This window comes from Heterocephalus glaber, unplaced genomic scaffold (assembly GCF_053883595.1).
Source record: "Heterocephalus glaber isolate CG9 unplaced genomic scaffold, H.glaber_assembly_v1.0 deba00001442, whole genome shotgun sequence".
Taxonomy (NCBI): Eukaryota; Metazoa; Chordata; class Mammalia; order Rodentia; family Bathyergidae; genus Heterocephalus; species Heterocephalus glaber.
Window position 1 is genome coordinate 2,979,369 of NW_028258296.1, and position 24,216 is coordinate 3,003,584.

The 24,216-nt window shown below is 45.5% G+C and overlaps 1 protein-coding gene across 1 annotated transcript in view; it reads left to right on the forward strand.

Annotated features, from left to right (window-relative positions):
* The window catches only part of Ube2u (ubiquitin conjugating enzyme E2 U), a 61,941-nt gene that overhangs the window by 10,392 nt on the left and 27,333 nt on the right, over window positions 1-24,216 (forward strand). The window contains exons 4-6 of the mRNA XM_021255600.2: window positions 4,076-4,124; window positions 4,233-4,268; window positions 11,068-11,143. Coding sequence (XP_021111259.1) covers window positions 4,076-4,124; window positions 4,233-4,268; window positions 11,068-11,143 — 161 coding nt within the window. The remainder of the gene's footprint in view (window positions 1-4,075; window positions 4,125-4,232; window positions 4,269-11,067; window positions 11,144-24,216) is intronic.

Consider the following 24,216-nt stretch of genomic DNA (forward strand, 5'->3'; position numbering starts at 1 on the left):
ACTGCCTCTGCTCCAGTGGGGAATCCAAGAGCGCTGTAGTGAGCTGAAGGCCACAGAGAGCCAGGGCTTCCGCCTGGTCCCTCCCACATCCCCTGGCCTCCAAGTTTAACGGGGGGACGTCAAGCCACTCCTTTCAGCTCGAAGAATTACAGTGTAGAAGTACAGCGTGGACAAGTGGCAGGAGAGCTGAACTTATTTCTGTGCACAAGTCCTTGGGGAATTATTTGCTTAAAGTAGTAATGGGAAGTGCCCCCTACTGAGCACACGTTAGGTAATTCTACCCTGCTCTGTTTCAGTGGGCCCTCATCTGGAATACTAATGTGCTAGTTTGAAGCATTAAGTTTCCGGTGGCCTAAGAAACTCTATGTTTAGCTAGGAGAAGAAAAGATCAAAGGTGGTGGTAACGCTGTTTTCAAATATTTGAAGAGATTTCCTGTAGAAAAGAATTTTTTAATGTCACACTGGAAAACTACAGTAGAATGAGGCCTTCTAGATTGTGGCCACATTGGTGGGCTTGGCCCTGTCTCATGTCAGAATATATCTTCAATATTCTGAAGATTTTTCTCCATAATCATCTGCCCGGAATTAGCTTTGTCTCCCCAAGCCTAAGCTGGTATTGAATGTGCATTCCACATGCTCTTCCCAACATCTTTTGTGTTTGCTCAACCTGCCCAGCTAGCTAGGTCGTTGCTTGCTGTGACAAAAACATGCCAAGCCCTGAGGTCAAACCCAGCTGGTGGTGGCCCAGTGACCTTCCCAGGCCCACTGGCCACCTTTTCGTCGGAGCTGGTCCCTGCCACGCTCATTTAGCGCACTCACGAGCCCAGGCTGCCTGGCACCACTCTGGTGACTTGCAGGGTGCCAGTTTGTGTATCATCTGCTGGTGCCAACCTGACCTTCCCTAAGAGCAAATTCCACAGGGCTCCTGCACCCTTAATGGTAAAGTCCCCTCGGCCCCCCTGGCCCAACTCCAGAGAGTCATCTAGCAGTTCGAGTTGCTTAAAAGAACGGACAAGGCCAGATCCCGTGAGGTCAAAGAGCTTCTTGCTAGGGCCAGGGATTTAGCTCAGTGGCACCACGCCTGCCTCAAGAGCAAAAGGTCCTGAGTTCGGTCCCCGGTACTGGGGACAAAAAGGAGCTTCTCGCTTGGCATCAGGAGCTGGACAAGGGGGCCTCTCGAGCACCTTCCAACTCTCACCTCGTGAAGTCCGCGAAAGCTCGGAGGAGGGAAGGTCTGGAAGGTGAGGGTGCCGAACAGCCCCCTGCCTTGCAGACTGAGAGTTGTTTCTGTCTGATGTGTCGCAGGGGGTTCGTACAAGCTGTGAGCCCTCCACTCCCCTTTGCACTTTGCCCTGGTGAGTTCTGATTTCTGTGTCCTTATATGGCCAAGTAATATCTATCTTCTGCTCACCATGGTTGTTTGGCTATTTTAAACACAAGGTTTAAAGAATTTAAAAAGTATTTGGTGGAAGGAAAATCTAGGAGTATAAAAATAGGAAAGCTGAGTAACAGTAGCTAAGCCTGAGGTAAGATCCTTTTTTTCTTAGCCAAGAAGAATATTCCTATAGCTTTTGGAAAATAAAGGGAAATTGTCTTAATAAGTTTCAGATACTTAACTAAATAAACTGTAATACAATACCTAGCAGAGGCGTCACCACTAAAATAAAGGGAATTGTAGAAATGTTAGGGAGATTATGACACTAATTCATACTTTTGCTCTTTAAAAATCTGATAATTGTGCGAACACTTTCTGTTCTGCTTATGGTTAGGAAAATGTTGTCACAAGCATTTGATTCTCTTCCAGTTCAAACTCCCAATTAATTCACTCTTCAAAACCGAGCAGTTTTGAAGAAAATTGTCTTTGCAAACAAAACAAGGGGGATTTCGTAGGATTTCAGGTCTCTATTTTTTTTGTTTCATTTTTCTTTTTAGAAGGAGCATATATGTTGGTTAGACTTAAGCGTACCCCTTCCTGGGAAAATACACTTTCTGATGTCAGGGGAAAAGAAAGCTGGTCCAGTGGCCTTGCGCATTGTGAAAGCACATGTGCTTCAGTAAGGTTACCCAGAACCGAGACTATGGGGGTGTTAGAGACACCTGCAGCACCCTGAAATACTGGGATCCTCATGTAGCAGGGATCTGCTTGCTGGGGTTATGCACTCCATTTCTTATTTGTATTTCAGTGCACCAGATAATCCAGTGACTTCTTAGCAAAGTCTCTAAGTTGCTAGTTTTAACTGAATTTGTTAAGTATCTGTTTCTGTCAAAGAAGTAGGTGTTTGTAGCTTCAAAGGCAGGAGTAGGTGAATGGAGCAGACCTCGGAAGCCCGTACCTGTCCCTGAGTGGGGCATGTTTAGCTGTTTCTTGGGGCATTTACCACTTTTCTAAGCTTGCACTCCTAGTGTTTCAGTTTTAGGAATTAGCAACAGGCTTCGTCTTATGAAATACAAAGATTTATCTCTCTGCTGACGTCATCACCTCTCCTTTCCTCTCCTCACCCTTGTAGATACACTGTGGCTGCGTTGACTCAGCTGCGAACAGTCACACCACACAGGCTGTGGGTGGCGATCGCTCCTGCCCTGCACTCATGGCCTGATCGCACATCCCTTGGATTTCGTAAATCTACCATCTGTTTTTCCCTGAGCTTTCTGACCACGCTGTGAATCTTGGCCAGCTTTTCACCTGTCCATTCCCTGCCCCGTTCCCATGGCAACTGGTCCCCTTCTTTGTCCCGGTTGGCATTTGTCACACAGTTAAGGTGGGATGTCCCTTCTATCTGCCTCAGTTTCTTCCAGGTTTGTTTACTCCTGCGTTTGTGGGACCTCATCTCCGGGGTGTCCCAGCACCCATGAGCTGAATCGTCCTTGTTTTGCAGGCCTGGAGATGCATTCATTCTGCTCTCCTGTACTCATGGTTTGGCTAACTTTTAGTTTGGATGTGATATCTTTTCAGAAATCTGAACACACTGTTGCCTCTAGTTCCTAATGCTGCATTTGAGAAGGCTAATGTTCCTTGGGTGCTCAGCTCTTTGCATGTGATTCATTCTTTCTTTCTGCATGCTTTTAAAATCATCTCTTTAGTTCCAGTGATGTAGAGTTCCTCGGTAGTGTGCTTCAGTCTCAGTGTTGTTGTGTTCCCCTCACACATCATGCCAAACGTCTGAAAATTAAAATCTCAAACTCTTCCTCTTCGGTTCCGGGAAATTCCTCAGTATGGTTTCCTTCCCCTCTATTTCCCCTGAATTTTTCTAGTTCTCCTGCACTTTAGATGCTGGGGCTGCTGATCAGATCCTCTAATTTTTAAAATCAATTTTCTCCTGTTCTCCAAATCAAGTACATTATTCATCTCTACTATTCAACTCTTTGTTTTTTGTTGTATATTCAGGGAGGCTTTTACAGAAATGCATTTTTGTCTCCTATTTTGCTCCTTGTTTAGTTGAGCTGCTGGCTGGTGAGCTTCGTCATTCCTAGGACGGATGTGACGACTTCTCACGCTGGGCCGGCCTTTTGATGGTTTTGTTTCACTGTGAAGTTATTCAGTGAGAACCTGACCACCCTGTTAACATTGAGTACTTCTCCTGAGAGAAACCCCTCAGTCTGTGGACAGAGAGAGACCATGCTGGACAGGAAAGTGGGCCAGGATTCTTGCTGTCCAGTGATTTACTTGGTTGGTTCTTTGTTTTCTGTCCCTTACACATCCCGCTCCCATTCCCTCCAGTGCAAGTCTCCCTGACTCAGCTTCCCCCCTGCCTAGGCAGGGGTGCCCTGTTGTCGCTCAGCGTGGCCTCAGTCCCTGAGCCGGTGTGGGTTCTCAGCTGCGAGGCTGCCAGCTCTTCACTGGGCTCCGCTCATGCAGTGAGATTTAGACCTCTGGAGCTGCTAGGACAGCTCGCTCTCGACATCTGCTTTCCATCTGGGAAAATTTTCTTGTCTTCTTTCTTTCACTCTCCTTGAGGTTTTGTACCTTATTTTTATTCCTTTATTACCATTTTATTGAGGCTTTGGGAAGCATGCACACAAAGCCACATATCCAATCTCCAAGTAATCCAGGACCTTTCGTGTATTTTCTTTACAGAGGAAGACAGCTGCCCCGTGCTACCTCAACACTCGCACGAGCTGCTCCGGTGAGTTCTTTACAGACATCTCTGTTGATTCATTTACCTGCAACGTTACTGATTTCAAAAGCCTGTATTTTCTAAAATAATTACATGTTTACCTGTTTTTGTTTACAGTGCGGAGAACAGCACGCCCGGCCACACACGTGCTAGGCAAGTACTATCCCTGCATCCCCAGCCACCAGTCTTTCGTTTTTTTAGCTGATCACAGGAAGCAGATATTTGTTTCTATCACAATACTTTTCTCAAATGTTGCTTTCAGGAAGAATGTGGAAAAGTATTGAGTTATTTCTATTGCATTGAAATTAATATATCTACATGAACTGGCCCTTTTTTTTGAAGAGGGAACTAGGTCATCAACAGAAACCACTATAGATCTCAAGACACCCAAGAAATTTAGAAGACTAGGCTCTGCTGGGAAATGGCCACAGTGAGGCTGACGTCGGGTGTATCTGGGGCAGGCCTGACCACCCGAACAAGACCTGGGTCTAGACTCTCAGGCCGGGCTCTGTGGTGTTCACCTCCCCAGCGCTTCTGTCTGGTTTCTTTCCTTTGTCAAGCAGATGTGGAAAATGGCCAGTGGGGTTGTAGCTAGAGGGTTGGAATAGCACTTGATTTAGCTCAGGTTTCCTTACCTGACCGCCCCCCACCCCCACCCCGCAAAAAATGGTGAGTAAAATCAGGAAGCTGAAGTGGCTTCCGTTTGTGAAGCAAGGTGGAAAAACTGCATGAGGGGAAATGCCAAATGGGGAGAGGGTCTGCCGGGCTGAGATTCAGCTGGGCCAGCATAGCAACCCTGAAGCGGGTTGATAGGGTCCTCGCCGGCACAGAACAGGCCTGTGCTATACGCTCTTTTACCATCTGCGAGGCAGCGAGGTCCTGGGAGCAGCAGCGAGCTTTCCTCGAGTATCTGATTCACAGGGCAGTTTGAGGATCCGGCCGTCAGATGAGCCCAGGGACCCCGGGGTCAGACTGGGCTCCTGGTGTTGACCTGGGGCCGCCCTGAGCTCTGTGCAGAGTCCTCAGTGGCCCTGGGTTGGGGCCACACAGGTGATTTCGGTGCCACTCTGCCCCTGGGTACATGGGGCAGTGACCTGTGTGCCGTGAATTCTAGTGCTCGCCCGATACATTCATTCTGAAATAGAGCTCCGCCAGGTGCTGTCTTTAGGGAGAGCATTCAGGACCAGGTCCTGGAGACCGTTCAGGGAGCCACTGCCCTGGCACTGCAGCCGCCTGACGCTGTGGGTGAGAACTTCCTCACTGTTCCCGGAAGAACGGAGCCAGCTGGGGAGTGTATTCCATAGGGGCAGCATGGGACTGAAATCCGGAAGACAGAACAAGACGCGGGCAGAGTCTGCTCCACTGGAACCTGGACAGGGGATCCCGCTGAGGTTCAGTCACTGGAGGAGACTCGCCTGCCAGTCATCCGGGGTGCTGCTCAGGGGATGGGCCAGAGTTTGGGCTCCTCATTCACGTATGTAACATGTATTCACCACACGTGTCGTGGGGCAGACTTTGAGCCCCAGCACTGGGGACACAGCCCTCGCCTGGGGAGACCTGTACTGTAGGGTGAGGACTCCTCAGAAGGGGAGACAGAGCCAGGGGAAGGCTGACCCTCGATTCCGCAGGACCAGTGCAGACCAGGCTGTGTAGTTGGTCTAGACAATCAAGGTGACGCCCAAGATGAACCATCACTGCAGATAGTACCAAACCCTGTGTATATTTTGCTTTTTCCTCTACACCCCCATGATAAAATTAAATTTATAAATTAAACACAGTAGGAGATTAATAACAAAAATAAGATAGAACATTTATGACAATATTCAACAGCAAATGTCATGTGGATGTGCTCTCTCTCTCTCTCTCTCTCTGAAGACCTCTTGTCTGTATTCGCCTTTCTTAAGCCTGAGATAAAACAGTGCCTCCATGGTGAGGGAGGGCAGGTGAATGATGCAGGCCTCGCTTGTGACAGGACTCTGAGCTCCTGGGCAGGGGTGACCCACAGAGGTCCCTCCACACTGCAGTTGATCCGATGACCACGCCAGGGACCAAGCAACTGACGGGCAGCTGGTCTACCTGGCACAAGTCACCTGCCAGGCAGACAAGGCCAAGTGGCACTGATTTCACCACACTGCTCAGACTGAGTGCAGTTTAAAACCTATGCATAGCTTATTTTTGGAATTTCCCATTTAATATTTTTGTGTTGCTCAATAAACTGCAGAAAGCAAAACTGGATAAGAGGGACTATTGAAAATAGTTGCAGAGATAACACCATTATGTGCATTGTAAAAGCCAGAGGAACATGCAAAGTTGGAAATTGAAATGAATTTAGCAGAGACTGTGGATATAAGATGAATATTTAAAAATCAGCTACATTTCTATTCACTCCCAAGCAACCAACAGAAAATGAAAACTTTTAAATATCCCTCATAACAACATCAAAATGTCACAGCAGTGTATAATATGACTATACTGAAAACCACAAAATATTTTTAAGAGAAATTTTTAAAAACCTAATGGAATAGAGAAAAATATTCACTGTAGTCTGAGAAAAACTCAGAATTATTATGTCAATTCTTCCTAAATTAACTTACACATTCAATTTAATCCTAATTTTAAAAATCTCTGCAGTTTTTCTTTCTCCTGGAAATTTGTGAGCTGGCTGTAAAATGCATTCGCAAGTGCAAAGGACCTAGATTAACAAGGTGTTCTCAGAGAGCAAAGCTAGAGGGTCGGCACTCCGGGTATAAGATGTTCTGTGCAGAAAGCTACAGTAAGCATTGCACTGGTTCAGCACAGTGGACCCTCAAGTTATGAACCTGACATATGAACAACTTGGGTTATGACCAGAATTTCAGCTTTAACTTATGAGCAAAGTCTTGAGTTACAACCTGAACACCAGCCACTTGTCCTTCCAGATGGCCTGGTACAGATTTAACCTAAAGAGCTCTGGAAGGAACCTGACAGCATCCTCTCCTGAGTGGGGCTCACTGGGAAGTCCCAGGCCAGTGTCTCTCTGAGGACCCTGAGATCTGCCTGTGCACAGGAGAGAGACTCTGAAGGCTGTGTAGAGGAGACTGAGCCTCCACTGGCCAACCTGAGTTACAACCAGCCCTCGGGAACGGACTGAGTTTGTAAGTCGAGGGATCACTGGATCTCTAAGGCGCAGTCTGGTCCCCGGAATCTGTGCCCATTCACCTTTGGGGGTCCAGGGTGGTCAGCGGCATCACCGGCACAGTGGCTGCAGAATTGGACAGAGTGACAGCTCCTGGGGAGGCAACCGTGTCCCCTGTGAAGAGCTTCATGCACAGAACACTTCACTGGTCCCCTCGCTAGGTGGATTCGAGTTTAACAAGCACAGAGGGGACATCTGTGGATGGCCAGCGGTGTGGCGGTTAGACCCAGGGAGCTGCAGGATCCCCAAGATTAAGGGGGCTGTGGGACAGAGGACCGAGACCAGCAGTGAAGCTGGGTGTGACACAAGCCTGTGACCCGAGGCTGACGCCAAGCAAGTTCCAGCCAGGCACAGTCGGGGACTGACTACCAGGCTTCCGTTCAGGCTGGGCCATTGTTTCCCTGAAATCACACTTCACTTACTTCCCTCTTCCTTAATGAGCCTCTCTCTCCCCTTCACTTCTTGGGCTCCTTTTGCTGAGAGTTGGTTTCCTTTATTTCTTTGTTAAGCACTAACTCGTTTGGAGTTTGTTTTCCCTAACGGCCTCATCTATCTTTATGTTGATTTGACCCAAATATCTCTTTTCCGTGCCCAGTTTCTCAATCACATGCCTAGAGGTCATTGTGACCTGCCTGCCCTATCATCACCTGAGGCTAAAATTAAACTCCTATTTTACTTCAGTTTCTATTCATAGCACAGCTGCTCTCTGGGCTTTAGGAGAATAATCGAGGAGGCTGGCATTCCTCCATCTTCCACACCGTTGGTCCCGGGCACACAGCTTCTTCTGCGTTATTTCAGTTCATCTCCTAACCTCCTCTCCTTTGCTCCTGCTCTGCTAACCCTGCTCTCTCCTGCCTGAAAGACTGAATTTGATTCCCTGACTCCTTAGGTAACCCTCCGTACACTGCGTCCCAGGAAAACTCTTGCTCAGATGCTAATTTTGTAATTTCCTTGCCTTTTCCAGAATTACTGATGGCCACTGCCCCACGAATCACATTATTGAATCAACCCCAAGTTGAATATGAATCCGCTTAAATTTGAAGATCCTGCCCTGCTGACTTTCACTTATTTTATCAAATCCCAACTCCTCTAAACGGTCTGATCATCATTTTCCTCCTGGGTTGTACCCATGTACATACTGATGCAGGAGATGAAATATGGAAACTCTATCTGCCAACCTGTTAGGTGCTTGAGATGCCAAGTTCATGTTTTCTAAGAGAGAAGAATGAATTCTAGGAACAGTAGCAGTTAAGAGCAGGAAGATATTTATTGATAGGATAGCTCCTGAGAGGCGGGAGGGGTCCCGAGTGGGTAGCCAGGGAGCCCCATTACACGGAGGTTTTATAGAGCAAAACCACATGGGTACAACGTGGGTTAAAGCTGTGATCGACCAATAAGGTCCCAAGTATGGTTGCTTAGGTTAACAGTGATCCAAGGAGGGAAGCAAGTCTTGTAGCAAGAGTACAGGGAGAGAACAAAGAACTTCACAGGTAGGTGACGTCTGGGGTCCTGGTCACACACGGAGGCGGACGGTGCCATCTAGACCACCAGACCAGGTGCTGCCACCTGTCTCATCCCTGGGGGAGGATGCAGGCCTGGTCCTTGTCCTCATCTTGAGGCCCGGCCCCCGCTGATGTGACTCTGGCCGCAGTTGAGGGCTCAGCCCCATCTGCCTGCCTGCTGCATGTCGACCTGACTTAGCTGTCTGTGATAACCCGCTTCCCGCCTGACCCTGGCCAACGCCACCCCCAGCATAAGGTGTCTGCTCCCCTATTTCCAGACCCAAACCCCAAGTGACAAGTCGTGTCTCGGGCCTCCAGCTTCCCTTCTTGTTGCCAAAGACACATCTGTTAATGTGTCACGTTCTCCACGTGTCCAGGTAGAACCAGGTAGCATTTTTTGTGTTAATGTAGAAAGCTGCTCTGTGCACTCCTCCAAGTATTCATCTTATTTTCCCAACAGGGTAATAAGCCTTGACGTTCAGTTTAAAATTACACCTTCTACTTTTTCATATTCATAATGTCAGTGATACCATTCAATAAATTCCCATTATTGGCTGGAACTATAAACACATGGATTTTTATGCTGTACACATACTCCTAAACTTGGTAGTTTATCTGAATAATAGTAAACTATAGTTACTGTTCCCTTATTTTAAGAAGCTCTTTCCTTTATAGAATTGAAAATGCTAATATACTCTCAAATGTTAAGACAGTCTGCTTCGTCTCTTCAAAGTAACTAATGTTATACTTTTGGGGGTAATATTTTTAATTATTCTGGAAGAAAGAGAAGAAAGGCCCTGAAGGCTAGCAGTTTGAAACTGAACAGGACACCCTTGGGAAGGGAGGGGTCACAGGTCAGCCTCAAACAGACAAAAAACAATGGGGACGATTGTGCCCGAAGATGGTATATTTTTTCACGAGACAGTGTGTTGACAGTTTCCTTCCTCCTGGGTCATTGTTGTCTGTTAAATGACCTGTGACAGCAGATTGATCACAAGCTTGTTCGTGCAGGAGATAGAATGCAGCCTTTCATTTGCTGCCTCCCTGCCGAAGGCTGAAGCATTTTGCCCCAAAGCTTGGTTAGCTTAGCGTATCATTTAGTAGCTTGCAGCTCATGAAGTAGTAATAGTAATGATTAATTTATCTTCAGTAAGTTTCAGACTTCTACTTAAGTGTGATTGGAAGAGCACTAACATATTTGAAAACTGTTACTCTTAAAATTAGGTGCCTATAGTTGTTATTTAAATAAGTGACTGCATTAACACATTTAGATATGGCCCTCTTACTTGCAAAATTGAGTCAAGTATTTACCTTAAGATGCCTACAGTTTACCTATAAACGTTAATGCTGATAGACTTGTTCTAACTCAAAGATGCTACCTCAAGAGCTAGAAACTTAAATTAGAAGACAGACTTAAGGTGTTTGACATTGGATGTCTGAGTATCTATTTAAGGCAGTTAATTGGTGATTTTTCACATCTGAAAAGTACGCTAGGTAATGTTTTGTTTAGACAGTGTTGAGAATGTCTCTTTAAGAAGCTTTAGTGAAAGCTGTTAGGAGACTGTTTTATAGTTCCCATTGAATACTTTAGAATAATCTTTGTTCTCCTATTAGGATACAGTAAATTTTGTTTGAGAGAGGTTCTCACTATGGGGTTCCGGGGGAGGGGGGCCTTGAACTCATGGTGATCCTCCTGCCTCAGCCTCCCGAGTGCTGGGATTACAGGCGTCTGTCACCACTCCTGGCTCTAGAACATAGTAATATTAGCAAAGGGAAGAAAAACTACAGCCAGGAGTGGTAGAAAAGAGTCATTTTTTTCCTTCTACAAAAAGTAGTCAGATTCTGTGTAATAATTAAACTAATCTCAATTCTGATACTTTTATTCTCTCTTCATAATAGGAAAGAAGGTAATTTTACTAAAATTTGACATAAAGCTCAAGAAAATTTTTATTATAGAATGAGAATTTACAGATAGAATGCTTTGCTTAAAGTTCATTTTTAGTGTTCATGAAAGGCAGATGCCTCAAACCTTTATATTTTCATAATATACACATGGAAACACCTTTACCATTATCACTGAACAGTGCTTTGGACATGTTTTCTTTTCTGAGATTTGTGCCGACAGTGGTGCAGAGAATGTGTCTGCAAGACGTGTGTCAGAATCGCAAGCCAGTCTGTCTGATGACGAGATACCACCCAAGCAGTCTGCTCAGATAAACGCTTTTGAAGGGCAAGTTGCACACCACCCATTGTCTGCTTTCTATTGTATTTTCAGACCAACCAAAGCGATCTCATTTGACGGTTACCGCAGGGCCTGGTGTGGAAAGCCTCGGAATACTACTGAAGGCCAGGTAAGGTGACCCAGCCTTGTCCTGCCTCCTCTCGGGTCTGGTAGTCTCATCATCACTCCCAGCTTGTCTTGTTCTCGAAGACTAATTGACATGTCCACTTGGTAAAAGCAATAAACTTCTCCATGGGCTCCGTATCTATACGATCCATCCAACAGCTATTAACTTAGTTCCTTCTGTGTAGAGCCCTGGGCTGAAGTCTGATTAACAGCCAGAAGGATGGGCAACTAAGGGAATAAAAGATCGAGTTCTTAGTCTTACAGCATTTACTTAACTCCCTTCCCTCCTGCAGGAAAGCTTCACAGCAGGAGGAACCCTTTTAACTCTAAACACAATTATCCTCTAAGCCAGAGCAAGCAGTAAGTAGAAATTTAGCAAGAAAACCAAGAACCTAGGGCTGTTCAGCTGTGTCCTGTGAAGAGGAAGGCTCAGCTGTCACCTTCACACATGAGGAACTAGAAAGACAGAAGGGGAGAGCTGCAAGCGTCAGTCCCCGAACCGGACCCTTAGGGCACGGCTTCCTTAGCGGCTCTAAGGAGCTTCTCTGCTCTGCAGCACTCTCTGAACCATGACTTTGCCGCCTCGCCATCCTGCCAAGGTGCTTCGTTCCGAACCCTCCGATCTAGTGGTGACTGTCTGTCTGGTCCTTGCTTACTGGAACTTCTTGATTTAAATGACACCACACATCCACAATTTTTCTTCTTCCTTCCCGAGCATGCCTCTGCCTTTCTCCTCCACAGTAATCTCTTTCAGACCTCTCCCCATTCTCTCTAGACCTCTTCCCCGGGTATCCTTCTTATCAGCTATAGGCACACCTGGCCAGGCCCCTCTGCCAAATTCCTCAGCACCTCACAGGTGTGCGGCAGACCTCGGCCATGTCACCTGCATGTGTCACCGGCAGTCATGTGGAAGACGCCCCTGAGCGACTTCATTCTTTTGTCCCCAAATCCCTTTCTCCTTTATTTCCTTTCCTGCTTAGTGATAGATCACTGTTTTCTCATTTTCTTGCCTCAGCTAGAGTCTTAGCTTTCTATACCTCTTAATCTCTCTCATTAAGCCACATTGATTCCTGCAGCACTGCAAATGCTGCCCCTCCAGCCCGAGACCATGACCTTAATGTGGAGTGTCACTGTATTTATCTCATCGCTGTGACAGTGTCCTAAGTGTCAAAAAATAGTATGCAGCTGTGCGTGGAGGTGCATGCCTGCAATCCCAGCACTCAGGAGGCTGAGTTCAAGGCTAACCCAAGCAACTTAGTGAAACCCTGCCTCAAAAGAAAAAAAACTGGCTTGGGTGTGGAATTCTTGCGTAGCCTATGTGAGGCTCTAGGTTCAGTTCTCAGCACTGGGGGGGGGGGGGGGAGAGGAGAGAGAGGAGAGAGAGGAGTAATATGTAGGTTTAGGGCTCCAATTAGGCAAAAGTAATTCTAAGCTTAACAAATAAAAACAAAGGTAAGATAAGTAACTTTTAAGAAATCATATGCTCCTTTAGGAAGTTGGGTATTTGTTGTTTATGATTATACATTACTACCCTCACTCATTCTTAGATTAATGATCAAAACTTAAGATGTTTTAGGATCACAGATTTTAGAAACACCATTAGCATAGAAAGTTTAATTATTGCTAACACCAGAGTACCCAAGTGTCTAATTTCCAAGGTTTGTGGCTGGGGGCTGCGTTGTTGATTCGGCAAATGCTGTGCGTGCAGCGCCAGGGGTGGAAGGGAACCCTGCAGGAACCCTAACTGCGGGAGCGTGGTGTTGAGAGGCAGTAGCTGACACACGCAGGCCTGACCCAGAGTCAGATCCTCTGACCGAAACAGGCAGACTGTCACAGGATGCCACTTTCCAGGGCAGCGTGCAGGTATCCAGGGGCACTGGGCAGCCCCAAACTGCTAGAGCAAGAAAGGCATAGAAGCACGTCCCAATACCTCTGAAAATCTGGAAACATTGCTCTTGAAATAAAGAACAATTTAAAAACGGAAGGAAAGAAGAGCGCACCATGGACTGCAGCTTCTTTCTCCTCAGATGTTGGCCCCCAAATCTTTAATGGCGTTTCCAGTATAGAATTCATCCCTCTTCGTAAAGCCAATAGCTAATCATGGCTATTTTCAGCCCAGGCAAATTTCTGACATTCTGAATCTAGCACTGAGTGCCAAATTTCAAAATCACCCTGCCTCTTCTTCCCCTGTGGAGTTGATCTGGGAGCTTTGCTTCAATAATAACCAGCACTTCATTAAAAAAATTGAAAATAAATTTTTCGTGTGTCACTGGCCATTTTGTCTTTGGAGAGATCGGCTGGATTTGATCCAATGCTATCTTTTTTACTGGCCTAATTTCCTGGCAATAACAAAGATAAAGCTTGTAGATTATAGAATGCTTCTTCAATGACTCAGAAATAAAAGGAAAACTTCCAGTAACTTCATTTCTACACTTATCTTCTTATCACTGGTAAGATTATTAAACTCATGCATATTTTTAAGCACTTTATCCTTTATGAGTAGTGAGAAGTTGTATTTTGATTTTGTATATTAACTCTTGTCCATAAATCTGTGCCTCAAGTCTGCATTGTCACGGATATCATAATAGGATTCAGCTTATTCTTGCATTGTGTAGCTCACAAAGTGCGCTCGCATATACCAATATTTATCAAACGCCTAAAATGCGTCATGCAGAGTGTGCATCCACCCAGGGGCTCAGCCTCATTATTTTACACTGTTTTGCATACTTGAAAGCCAGGACCGGGAGAGGCTAAGGAATTTACTAAGACCCCACGTGGGAGGGAGCTTAGCATACTGGCAAAGGTCTGTTTTGGAGCCAGATGACTGCATTCCATCTTGGCTCTGCCACTCTCTGGCTGTGTCTCACCCGCTCTGTGACCCGGTTCCTTGTCCACCACACAAGGACAACACAGGGAGGCCTCACGGGGCTGAAGCACTCACAGCACACACTAAGTGCTTAATTGAGAATTTGCAGTTCTGCCCCGAACCAGATCCTGAGGCCGCACTCGCTGCTCCTTCTGTCCTGCCGTCCTGCTTCATGCCGGCAAGTCACCTGCAGGCTCCGGTGTAGAGGGAATGCCTGATGCATAGTTCCACTTTTGAGTTCACAGTCGCAGGCAGTCGCATGGGGAAGTGCCAGTGACCTGCTGCTCTCGGTCCAGCAGTACGGGATGGGAAAGGACAGTTTTGCCAGAGAACAAACCACGTGTGGCTGTGGGCAACAGCTCTTCAGTGACACAGCGCGGCCCTGAGGAGACGCCTCTGCCCAGGAGCAGGGTCCCCTCCACCCAGGTCTTCCCGCCTGGAGGGCAGGCTCACTGGCATGTGTTTGCTGCCCTCAGGACAAACCCCACAGCCTAAAGCTCTTGATCCTCAGGTGAGACCCAGAGACTCCCATTACTGATGCAGGAGCCGGTGCTGTCTGTCCCCGGCCAAGAAGGGCACCTCCAGACTGACAGCAGGACCTTTGGGAGCCCAAGCCCCCGGGGCCCCAGTGTGCAGCCTCGGTGAGGACAGGTGGGGGGGTGGGGGAGTCCCGTGCACCACTCTGTGCCAGGTGAGGGACATGGCCCCAGCTCGGCTGCTGATGGGCAGGGATCCTCAGGTCCCCCAGTGCTCAGCCTGGGACGTCGTCTTCAAAGCAAAGCCCAGGCAGCCACGCTGGTGCCATCCTTTCTCTGGATGGGGAGTTCCGGCAGAAGGGCAACTTGCAGGTCCGCTTCTGCAGATGTGGGCTGAGAGGGGCATCTGGAAAACAACAGAGCAGTGGCGCACAGAGTGCTGGGTTCAAGTCCTAACACCCCAAGGCAGCCAAAGCAAAAACCAGAGTGGAAGCCAATGCCGGTAATCCCAAGAAGGAAGAACTGAATCGTGGAAGCAGTCGAGAGGGTGCTTTTCTACCCAAATTATAAAATTGCTACAAAGGCAAAGTGAGGATGCATTTTTAGCTCCTAGAGCTTCTGCTGGAATTTCACCGGTCCTTCCCCTGTTTCTCTCTGACTGCATTCCTTCACTGTTTCCCTCCAGTCAGCATGGCTCGCTGCACATCCCTCTCCATCTAGAAACTGGCTGTGTGCTGGGGACAGGAAGATAAGGATGGCATGCGTGGTGACCCATGCCTGCAATCCCAGCACCCAGGAGGCTGAGGCAGGAGGATCTTGGCGAGTTCCAGGCCAGCCTGGGCTACATAGCAAGACTCTCTCAAAAAAGCAACAACAATAAAAGAAGATAAGTATTGTGATGAGTTTTTGAAGCATTGACAGACAGGTGGTAGGAGAGAGATGAGTGGAAAAAGTTACAGAGATAAAATCTGGGAAGCATTACATGCAAATTTGTACAAAATACTACGGCATTTTCATCTCTCGTGGGGTCGAGAAAGCAATGAAAAGAATGAGCCACTGATAGAGCCCTAATGGGACTGTTCAGGGAAATGACCGTGTCACTTGGAGCTTTATAATACACGCGGAGCTGCCTGCCTGCTGGATATATTTAAATATAAAACGTAGGAAAGGCAATTTCAAAAAATTAAGGAAAGATATGAATTATCCTGAAATAGGAGCCTCAAAGGGAAATAGCATTTGAGAAAGATTAAATTTTAAGTTTAGGCTGAGCACCGTGAAGTTGCCCACAAGCAGACACCCCCGGCGTTTCTGTCTGCTCAGCTGGGACTTGGGCAGTGGGGTGGAAACCACTGCCCGGCTGCTCGCCAGGGGACAGTGAACTGTTAGACTCACAGAGGGAAATGGGGAGCCCCAGCCGGGACTCCGGGAACCACACCTGCTTCTTAAGGGAAAGGCGAAGAAAGGGTGGAAGCACCCCCAGAGCCCCCACAAAACCAGAAGAACAGGTCTGCGGCGGGGCTTATCTGAAAGGAAAAGAAGAAATGAAAGAAGAGATGGGAATGTTGTACATGGAAAACCATGTACAGTGGACCCTCGAGTTACAACCAGCCTGACAGATGATCAACTTGGGTTACGACTGGAATTTCAGTTTTAACTTACAACCAAAGTCTTGAGTTACCACCCAAACATCTGCCGCGTGTGCTTCCACATGGTCTCAGATGCAGATTTAACCCTTAAAGAGTCTGGAAGGAACCTGACAGCATCCTGTCCTGAGTGGGGCTCACTGAGAAATCCCGGGCCAGTGTCTCTCTGAGGACCCTGAGATCTGCCTATGTGCAGGAGAGAGACTGTGAAGGCTGTGTAGAGGAGACTGAGCCTCCACTGGCCAACCTGAGTTACAACCAGCCCTTGGGAATGGATTGAGTTCGTAAGTCAAGGGTCTGCTGTAATTTAATGGAAGAACTATTTGGTTTATAAATGGGGCTTTTTCCTATCAATGGCAAATGTCATCGAGTTAAAAGGAGAAATTGATCATTGTTGAGCAGCAAGCTCTAAACAAGGACAAGACTGGTAGTGAGCATCCACCTAGCTGGTTAGGCAGTTCAGCTGTAAACTCAGAACAGTGATAAGCAATCAATAGATTAAATGTTTGTGAGTATGCTATCTGGTTTCATCATAGTTCACATAAAAATTACCAATGCCTTAAGCATAGTAGGTTTTCAGTAAGTTTTACGGGAATTTGACTGAGGCATAAGGCTTACAATTAACCACGAGCTTCCGAGACCGTGTTGTAACATGACTTCCAAAAGTTCCAGATGCAGCCCTGAGCTTATAACACTATGGATGGCAAAAGAACACAGGGATTCCACTTGTGTCTGTGCAGCTCAGACTAAATCAAGATCCTGATCCAGCTTCTGTGTGTGTGTGTGTGTGTGTGTGTGTGTGTGTGTGTGTGTGTTGCTAGGACTGAACTCAGGGCCTCACACGTGCTAAGCATGCTTACTACCACTGAGCAACACCCCCAGCCCCGGCTATGAATTTTAATAGAAACATGAACGCATTCGATTATAGAAGAATCATGACCTAAGAAAAAGTAGAAGAAAAGAAGGTTTCCCTGAGAGCTGCCTTCAGGCCTTACCAGGCTCTCTCACGGGGCTCCCATCAACTTTAACAGCATCGATGATATAGAAACAAACATCAGTGGGCTGAAAGCAACTTCCAAGTCACAGCCCCTTACTTCAGACAATATCTAATATTTCATAGTTCCCGTGCAGGGGTGAAATGAGTTCCCGAGCACTGTCATATGCCTTGGGCTGTAGAGTGTGTGTTCTTGCCGTGTATAACTTAATTCCATGTATAGCTATTAGTAAAGGATGCAAGCTTAGCTCTCTTTTTAATGCTCTAATTTAGTGCTTGAAGGTCCCCATTTCACTGAACTGTATTCCCAATGGAAGAAAATGGATGTACGATGTCCAGAAGAATGGAAGTTCAAGGAAGAAATTTCCAGTGTCTTGAGTGTATTTGCCTATTAACTCGAAATGTCTACTTTTCTACCTTCTACTGTTACACTGAGCCATCAGAAGACTCCTTGGGAATAACAATTTATGCCTTTTCTCAGCGTAAGAACAGTCATAGGAAAGCATCATTTCTCTTTCACGTGAACCCGGGGGAATCTCTGCTACCTCCCGGCTGCATGAGGACAGGACCGCAGTGAAGAAATCTCAGAATACCCTTCACTGGCTCCCTCCCATCTGCCCCACCACCCTTCCCACCTGTGCCCGCCAAACAGTGCAGAAAGGGACGGTTTACACGTCGTCAGTTAGCTTCTCGTCCTTCTCCCAGCTCACCCCACATCTCCAAATATATTCAACCCAAGGAGGAAGTGTGGCTGGATCCTTAGCGGTCTGTGTGGAGGAAGAAACTTAGCTGCCGTCGTTGGCCTCCTCATGGTGTGAGAGCAAAGATCCCCGCCAGCCTGTGGCCCTGGGTGTGAGCTCACGCCCTGTGTTCTGGGGGAGTCTTGATACTTAAGGCTTCTGCTGCCAGGGGAATGCACGTTTTTTTGTTTTTTTGCATTTACTTCATGTATGTCGTTTTTTTGTTGTTGTTGTTTAAATTAAATTCTTTTATTGGTACATTGTAGGTATACAACACAATTACATTTCTCATTGGGAATTGTACCTTTACATGATGCATCTTGGTTCTTATTTTTTCCCCATTCCTAGCCCTCCCTTCACCCCCTCCACCCTTCCCTATTTACAAAGACTTTATTTCCATTTGTTCCATTTCTCATCATTTTTCCTTTCCCTTCTTTCCTTTCCCCTGCCCCTCCCACTTCCCCTACCCCTTTGGACCTTTTCTTCCTATTTTACATTATCGATTATTCATTCTAATCATCGGTACATTTTAGGTATACAATATAATGACATTCATCATTGGAAATTTGCACCTTTACATAGTCTCTCTTGGTTCTTATTTTTCACCCTTGCCCAGCCCTCCCTTCAACCCCTCCAGTCCTCCCTATTTACAAAGATTTTGTTCCTATTTTTCCATTTTCTCATATTAATCCCATTCCCTTCTATCCTTTCCCTTAGCCCTCCCACTTCCTTCCCCTTTGGCCCTTTTCTTCCTATTTCACATGACCTATTATACATTTAGTCCATACTTACTCTTTCAGTTTCTCACACCAGAGAAACTATTCGGTATTTATACATGTGTGTCCTATTTATTTCACTTAAGAGTATCGCCTCAATGTGCATCCACTTAGCTACATGTCTCTAATTTCTCACTTTATGGCTGAGTAGTACTCCATTTTATAAAAAAAAAAAAACCCACATTTTCTTTATCCAGTCTCCAGTTGATGGGCATTTGGGCTGTTTCCAAGTTTTAGCTATTACAAACTGTGCTGCTATGAACATGGGTGCACATATATCACTGTGGTATGATTCTTTTAATTCTTTGGGGAAGATCCCCAGCAGGGGAATAGCAGGCTCAAATGGGACTTCCAGTCCTAGTTCTTTGAGGTATCTCCATACTGATTTCCACAGTGGTTGCACCAGTCTACACTCCCACCAGGAGTGGAGCAGGGTTCCTCTTTCCCCACAGCCCCACCAGCATTTGTTATTGGTTGATTTCATGATAGCAGCCATTCTTTCTGGAGTGAAGTAGAATCTCAGCGTTGCTTTCATTTGCATCTCTCGAATGACCAGTGATGTTGAACATTTTTTCATGTATTTATTTGCTATTTCTACTTCTTTGTCTCAGAAATGTCTGTTCATTTCAGATGCCCATTTTCGGATTGGGTCTTTAAATTTGGGAGGTCTGATGTTTTTAAGTTCTTTATGGATTCGAGATAGTAGACCTTTGTCTGAGGAAGAGCAGGTGAAGATGTTTTCCCACATTGTGGGTTGTCTCTTCACACTGCTGGTGATTCCTCTTGCTGTGCAGAAGCCTTTTAATAAGAAGAGATCCCACTTGTTGATTGTTTGTGCTAGTTCACGGGCAACTGAGGTTTTGTTCATAAAATTTTTTCCTACACCGATGTCTTCAAGGGTTCTACCTAACCTCTGTTCCAACTGGTTCAGAGTTTCTATTTTAATATTTAGATCTTGAATCCATTTTGATTTTAGTTTAGTGCATGGTGAGAGATATAGGTCTAGTTTTAATTTTTGGCAAGTTGAAGCCCAATTTTTCCAAAACCATTTATTAAAGAGGCTATCTTTCCTCCAGTGAGGGTGTTTGGCTCCTTTATCGATGATGAGATGGCTGAGTGTGTCTGGCATTGTTTCTGCATCTTCTAATCTATTCCACTGGTCCTCAGGTCTGTTTCTTGGCCAGTACCATGCTGTTTTTATCACAGTAGCTTTGTAGTAGAGTTGCAGGTTGGGGATTGTGATACCCCCTGCCATGTCTCTGTTACCTAGAATTGCTTTTGCTATTCTGGGTCTCTTTTTGTTCCAAATGAATTTTTGGATTGTTTTCTCAAGGTCCATGAAGTATGCTGCTGGGATCTCAGTTGGAATTGCATTAAATCTATATAGCAGTTTTGGGAGTACGGCCATTTTCACTATATTAATCCTCCCTACCCAGGAGCAGGGGATGTCTGTCCATTTTCTGATATCATCTTCAATCTCTCTTTTCAGAGTGCCATAGTTTTCAGAAAAGAGTCTTTCTTTGATTTCTTTTGTTAGGTTGATTCCTAGGTATTTCAGTTTTTTGGATGCTATTGTGAAAGGAATTATTTGCCCTATTTCTCTCTCAGTGGGTCTGTCATTTGTGTAGAGGAAAGCTATTGATTTTTGTGTGTTGACCTTGTAATCAGCTACTTGACTGAATTTGGTTATTAAGTCTAGAAGACTTTTGGTGGAGTTCTTGGGGTCTTCTATATAGAGTATCATGTCATCTGCAAATAATGACAATTTGACTTCTTCATTTCCTTTATTCCTTTTATTTCTTTCTCTTGTCTAATTGCCGTGGCTAATGTTTCCAGAACTGTATCGAACAAGAGTGGTGATAGTGGACATCCTTGTCTTGTTCCTGATTTGAGTGTGAGGGATTTCAGTTTTTGACCATTTAGTATGATATTGGCTGTTGGTTTTTCATAGATGGCTTCTATCAGTTTGAGGTAGAGACCATCTATTCCAATTTTTTGTAGGGTTTTAATCATAAATGCATGTTGGATTTTGTCAAATGCCTTTTCTGCTTCTATGGAGATAATCATATGGTTTTTGTCCTTGGCTCTATTGATATAGTGTATTACATTGATTGATTTTCGTATATTGAACCATCCCTGCATCCCTGGGATGAATCCCACTTGATCAGGGTGTATGATCTTCTTGATGATCTTTGCGTTCTCTTTGCCATTATCTTATTAAGGATTTTTGCGTCTATGTTCATTAGTGAGATTGGCCTATAGTTCTCCTTTTTGGTTGGGTCTTTCTCTGCTTTGGGGATCAAGGTGATGCTTGCTTCCAGGAATGAATTTGGGAGTATTGCTTCCCTTTCAATTTCATTGAAGAGTTTAAACAGTAGTGGCAGCAGTTCCTCTCTAAATGTCTTGCAGAATTCAGCAGTGAAGCCATCAGGGCCCAGGCTTTTCTTAGTTGATAAGTTTTTAATTACATTTTCAATTTCATTGGTTGATATTGGGTTGTTCAGAATTTTTAGGTCTTCTTCGTTCAACTTTGGTAATTCATATGTATCTGGGAATCTGTCCATTTCTTCTGTGTTGTCCATCTTATTGGCGTATAGGTTCTGGAAGTAGGTATTGATGATCCTCTGGATTTCTGCTGGGTCTGTTGTAATTTCACCTTTTTCATTCCTAATTGCATGGATTTGGGCCTTTTCTTTCCTTTTTCTGACAAAGTTGGCTAAGGGTTTGTCAATTTTGTTGATTCTTTCAAAGACCCAACTCTTGGCTTCATTGATTTTTTGTATCATTCTCTTAGTCTCCATTGCATTGATTTCTCCTCTGATCTTTATAATTTCTTCCCTTGTATGAGCTCTGGGGTTGTCCTGTTCTTCTTTTTCTAGAAGGCTGAGGTACAGCATCAGGTTGTTTAATTGGGTTTCTTCTGTTTTCCTAATATGCATATTCACTGCTATGAATTTCCCTCATAAGACTGCTTTCATTGTGTCCCATAGATTCCGATATGTTGTATTGTCATTGTCATTTAATTGAAGGAACTGTCTGATTTCTTCTTTAATTTCCTCTGTGACCCATTGGTTATTCAGAAGTGTGTTGTTCATTTCCACGTGTTTATGAAATATTTTAGTTTCTTTTGCTATGGATCTCCAATTTCATCGCACTATGGTCTGATAATATACAGGGGATAACTTCAGTTCCTTTGCACTTACTTAAACATGTTCTATGTGTGAGTATGTGGTCTATTTTGGAGAATGACCCATGTGCAGCTGAGAAAAATGTGTATTCTGATTTTGTGGGCTGGAAGACTCTGTAAACATCTGTTAAGTTCATTTGTTCAAGAGTTCAATTGAGTTCTAGTATTTCATTACTAATTTTTTGTCTAGTTGAACAATCTATTTGTGTAGTGGGGTGTTGAGGTCCCCCACTACAATTGTATTAGTGCATATATGACTTTTCATGTCTGTTAATATTTGTTTTATATAGTTGGGCGCACTAGTGTTTGGTGCATAGATATTTATGATTGTCATCTCTTCCTCTTGGCTTCTTCCCTTTACAAGGATGTAGTGTCCTTCTTCATCTCTCTTAATCAGTGTTGGTTTGAAATCTACTTGATCTGCAAAGAGGATAGCTACTCCTGCTTTTTTTCAGGTTCCTGTCGCATGGAGTATTGTTTTCCACCCTTTAACTTTCAGTCTATGAGTTTCCTTTTGAATTAAGTGTGTTTCTTGTATGCAGCATATTGTTGGATTTTGCTTCTTGACCCATTCTGCCAGTCTATTTCTTTTGATTGGTGAATCGAGACCATTAACATTGATGGTTATAACTAAAATGTATTGACTTGTCATTGCCATGACTTTTTCTTTTTGTTGGGTTCTCCCCCTTTACATTTAATTTCTTGTCATGCCAGATGGGTTCATTCTGCTTTGCTTCCTGGGGTTGTGATCCTCAATGTCTGTTCCTAGGATATTGTGTAAAATTCTTTGGAGTGCTGGTTTGGTATTCACAAAGTTCCTAAGGTGCTCTTTGTCATGAAAGTATCTTATTTCTCCATCCATTTTGAAAGATGGTTTTGCAGGGTACATCAATCTGGGTTGGAGGCTGTTTTCTTTTAGGTGTTGGAATATGTCACTCCAAGCTCTTCTTGCCTTGATGGTTTGTGTTGAGAAGTCTGCTGTGATTCTGAGGGACTTTCCTTTGTATGTGATTTGTTTCTTTTCTCTGACTGCTTGGAGAACTTTGTTCTTCTGTTGTGTTTCTGGAATCTTAACAATTATATGCCTATGTGTAGATTTTTTTTTTTTGATCAAGGCTATTTGGAGTCCTATATGCCTCACTTATCTGTATGTCAAGCTCTTTTCCCCTGCTTGGGAAGTTTTCTGCCATTATTTCTGTGAAGAGATCTTTTATGTCATCTGCACTCTCTCCTGTTTCTTCATTGACTCCAATCAGTCTTATGTTTTTCTTCTTTGCATCATCTAGCAGCTGCTGGATTGATTTCTCATGTTCCCTTATAATTTTGAAGCAATTTTTCTTTTCCTGGTCACTAATTGCAATCTTATCTTGTATATCTGAAATTCTGTCCTCACATTGGCTCATTCTGCTGTGTAGACTTTCAATGGAGTTTTTCATGTCCTGGAAATCTATTTGCATCTGTTTTATGGATTCCATTTGTTTCCTATGTTGGGATTCCGTCATGTTCCTGAGCTCCTCTCTAGATTTATTGATCATGTCTTGCACTAGGGTCACAATTTGTCCTGTTACCTGAGAAATTATTTCTGATTTCATTTTTTCCAGATCCTCTTTTGTTGCCAGTTCAGAGAGTCCAGGTGGTTGAGTATCAGAGTGTTCCATCTCATTTCCCTTTGGGGTTGCTGTAGGTGATCTGGGAGTCTGGTTTTGAGACCTATTTACGTGTTTTCTCATTTCAACTTGGGGGGGGGGGGGGCTGTTGGCACCTGCACAGATTACCTCCTCTGAGCTGGGAGAGGTGGGACAGGGGCCAGGAGCAGTGGTAGGGATGGTGGCCCAAAAGCCCTTTCCTGTGGGCTGGGAGCAGCGGGAGGGATGGTGGCCCAGAAGCCCCTTCCTGTGGGCCAGGAGCGACGGGACAGAAGGTGGCCCAAAAGCCCTTTCCTCTGGGCTGGGAGCAGTGGGAGGGATGGTGGCCGGGAAGCCCTTTCCTCTGGGCTGGGAGCAGTGGGAGGGATGGTGGCCGGGAAGCCCCTTCCTCTGGACCAGGAGCAGTGGGATGGCGGCTCAGAAGCCCCTACCTCTGGGCCGGGAGTGGTGGGAGGGATGGTGGCCCAGAAGCCCCTTCCTCTGGGCCAGGAGCGATGGGACAGAAGGTGGCCCAAAAGCCCTTTCCTCTGGGCTGGGAGCAGCAGGAGGGATGGTGGCCAGGAAGCCCCTTCCTCTGGACCAGGAACAGTGGGACGGTGGCTCAGAAGCCCCTATCTCTGGGCCAGGGGTAGTGGGACTCAGTACCGTGGTCTGGTGGTCTGGTGTCCTCTGCGTCTTTGTAGTGTGGAACCAGGTGGCTGTACAGAGGAGCAGGGTGTGGGGCGTCCAGTGGATTGTTGCCGGGGCGC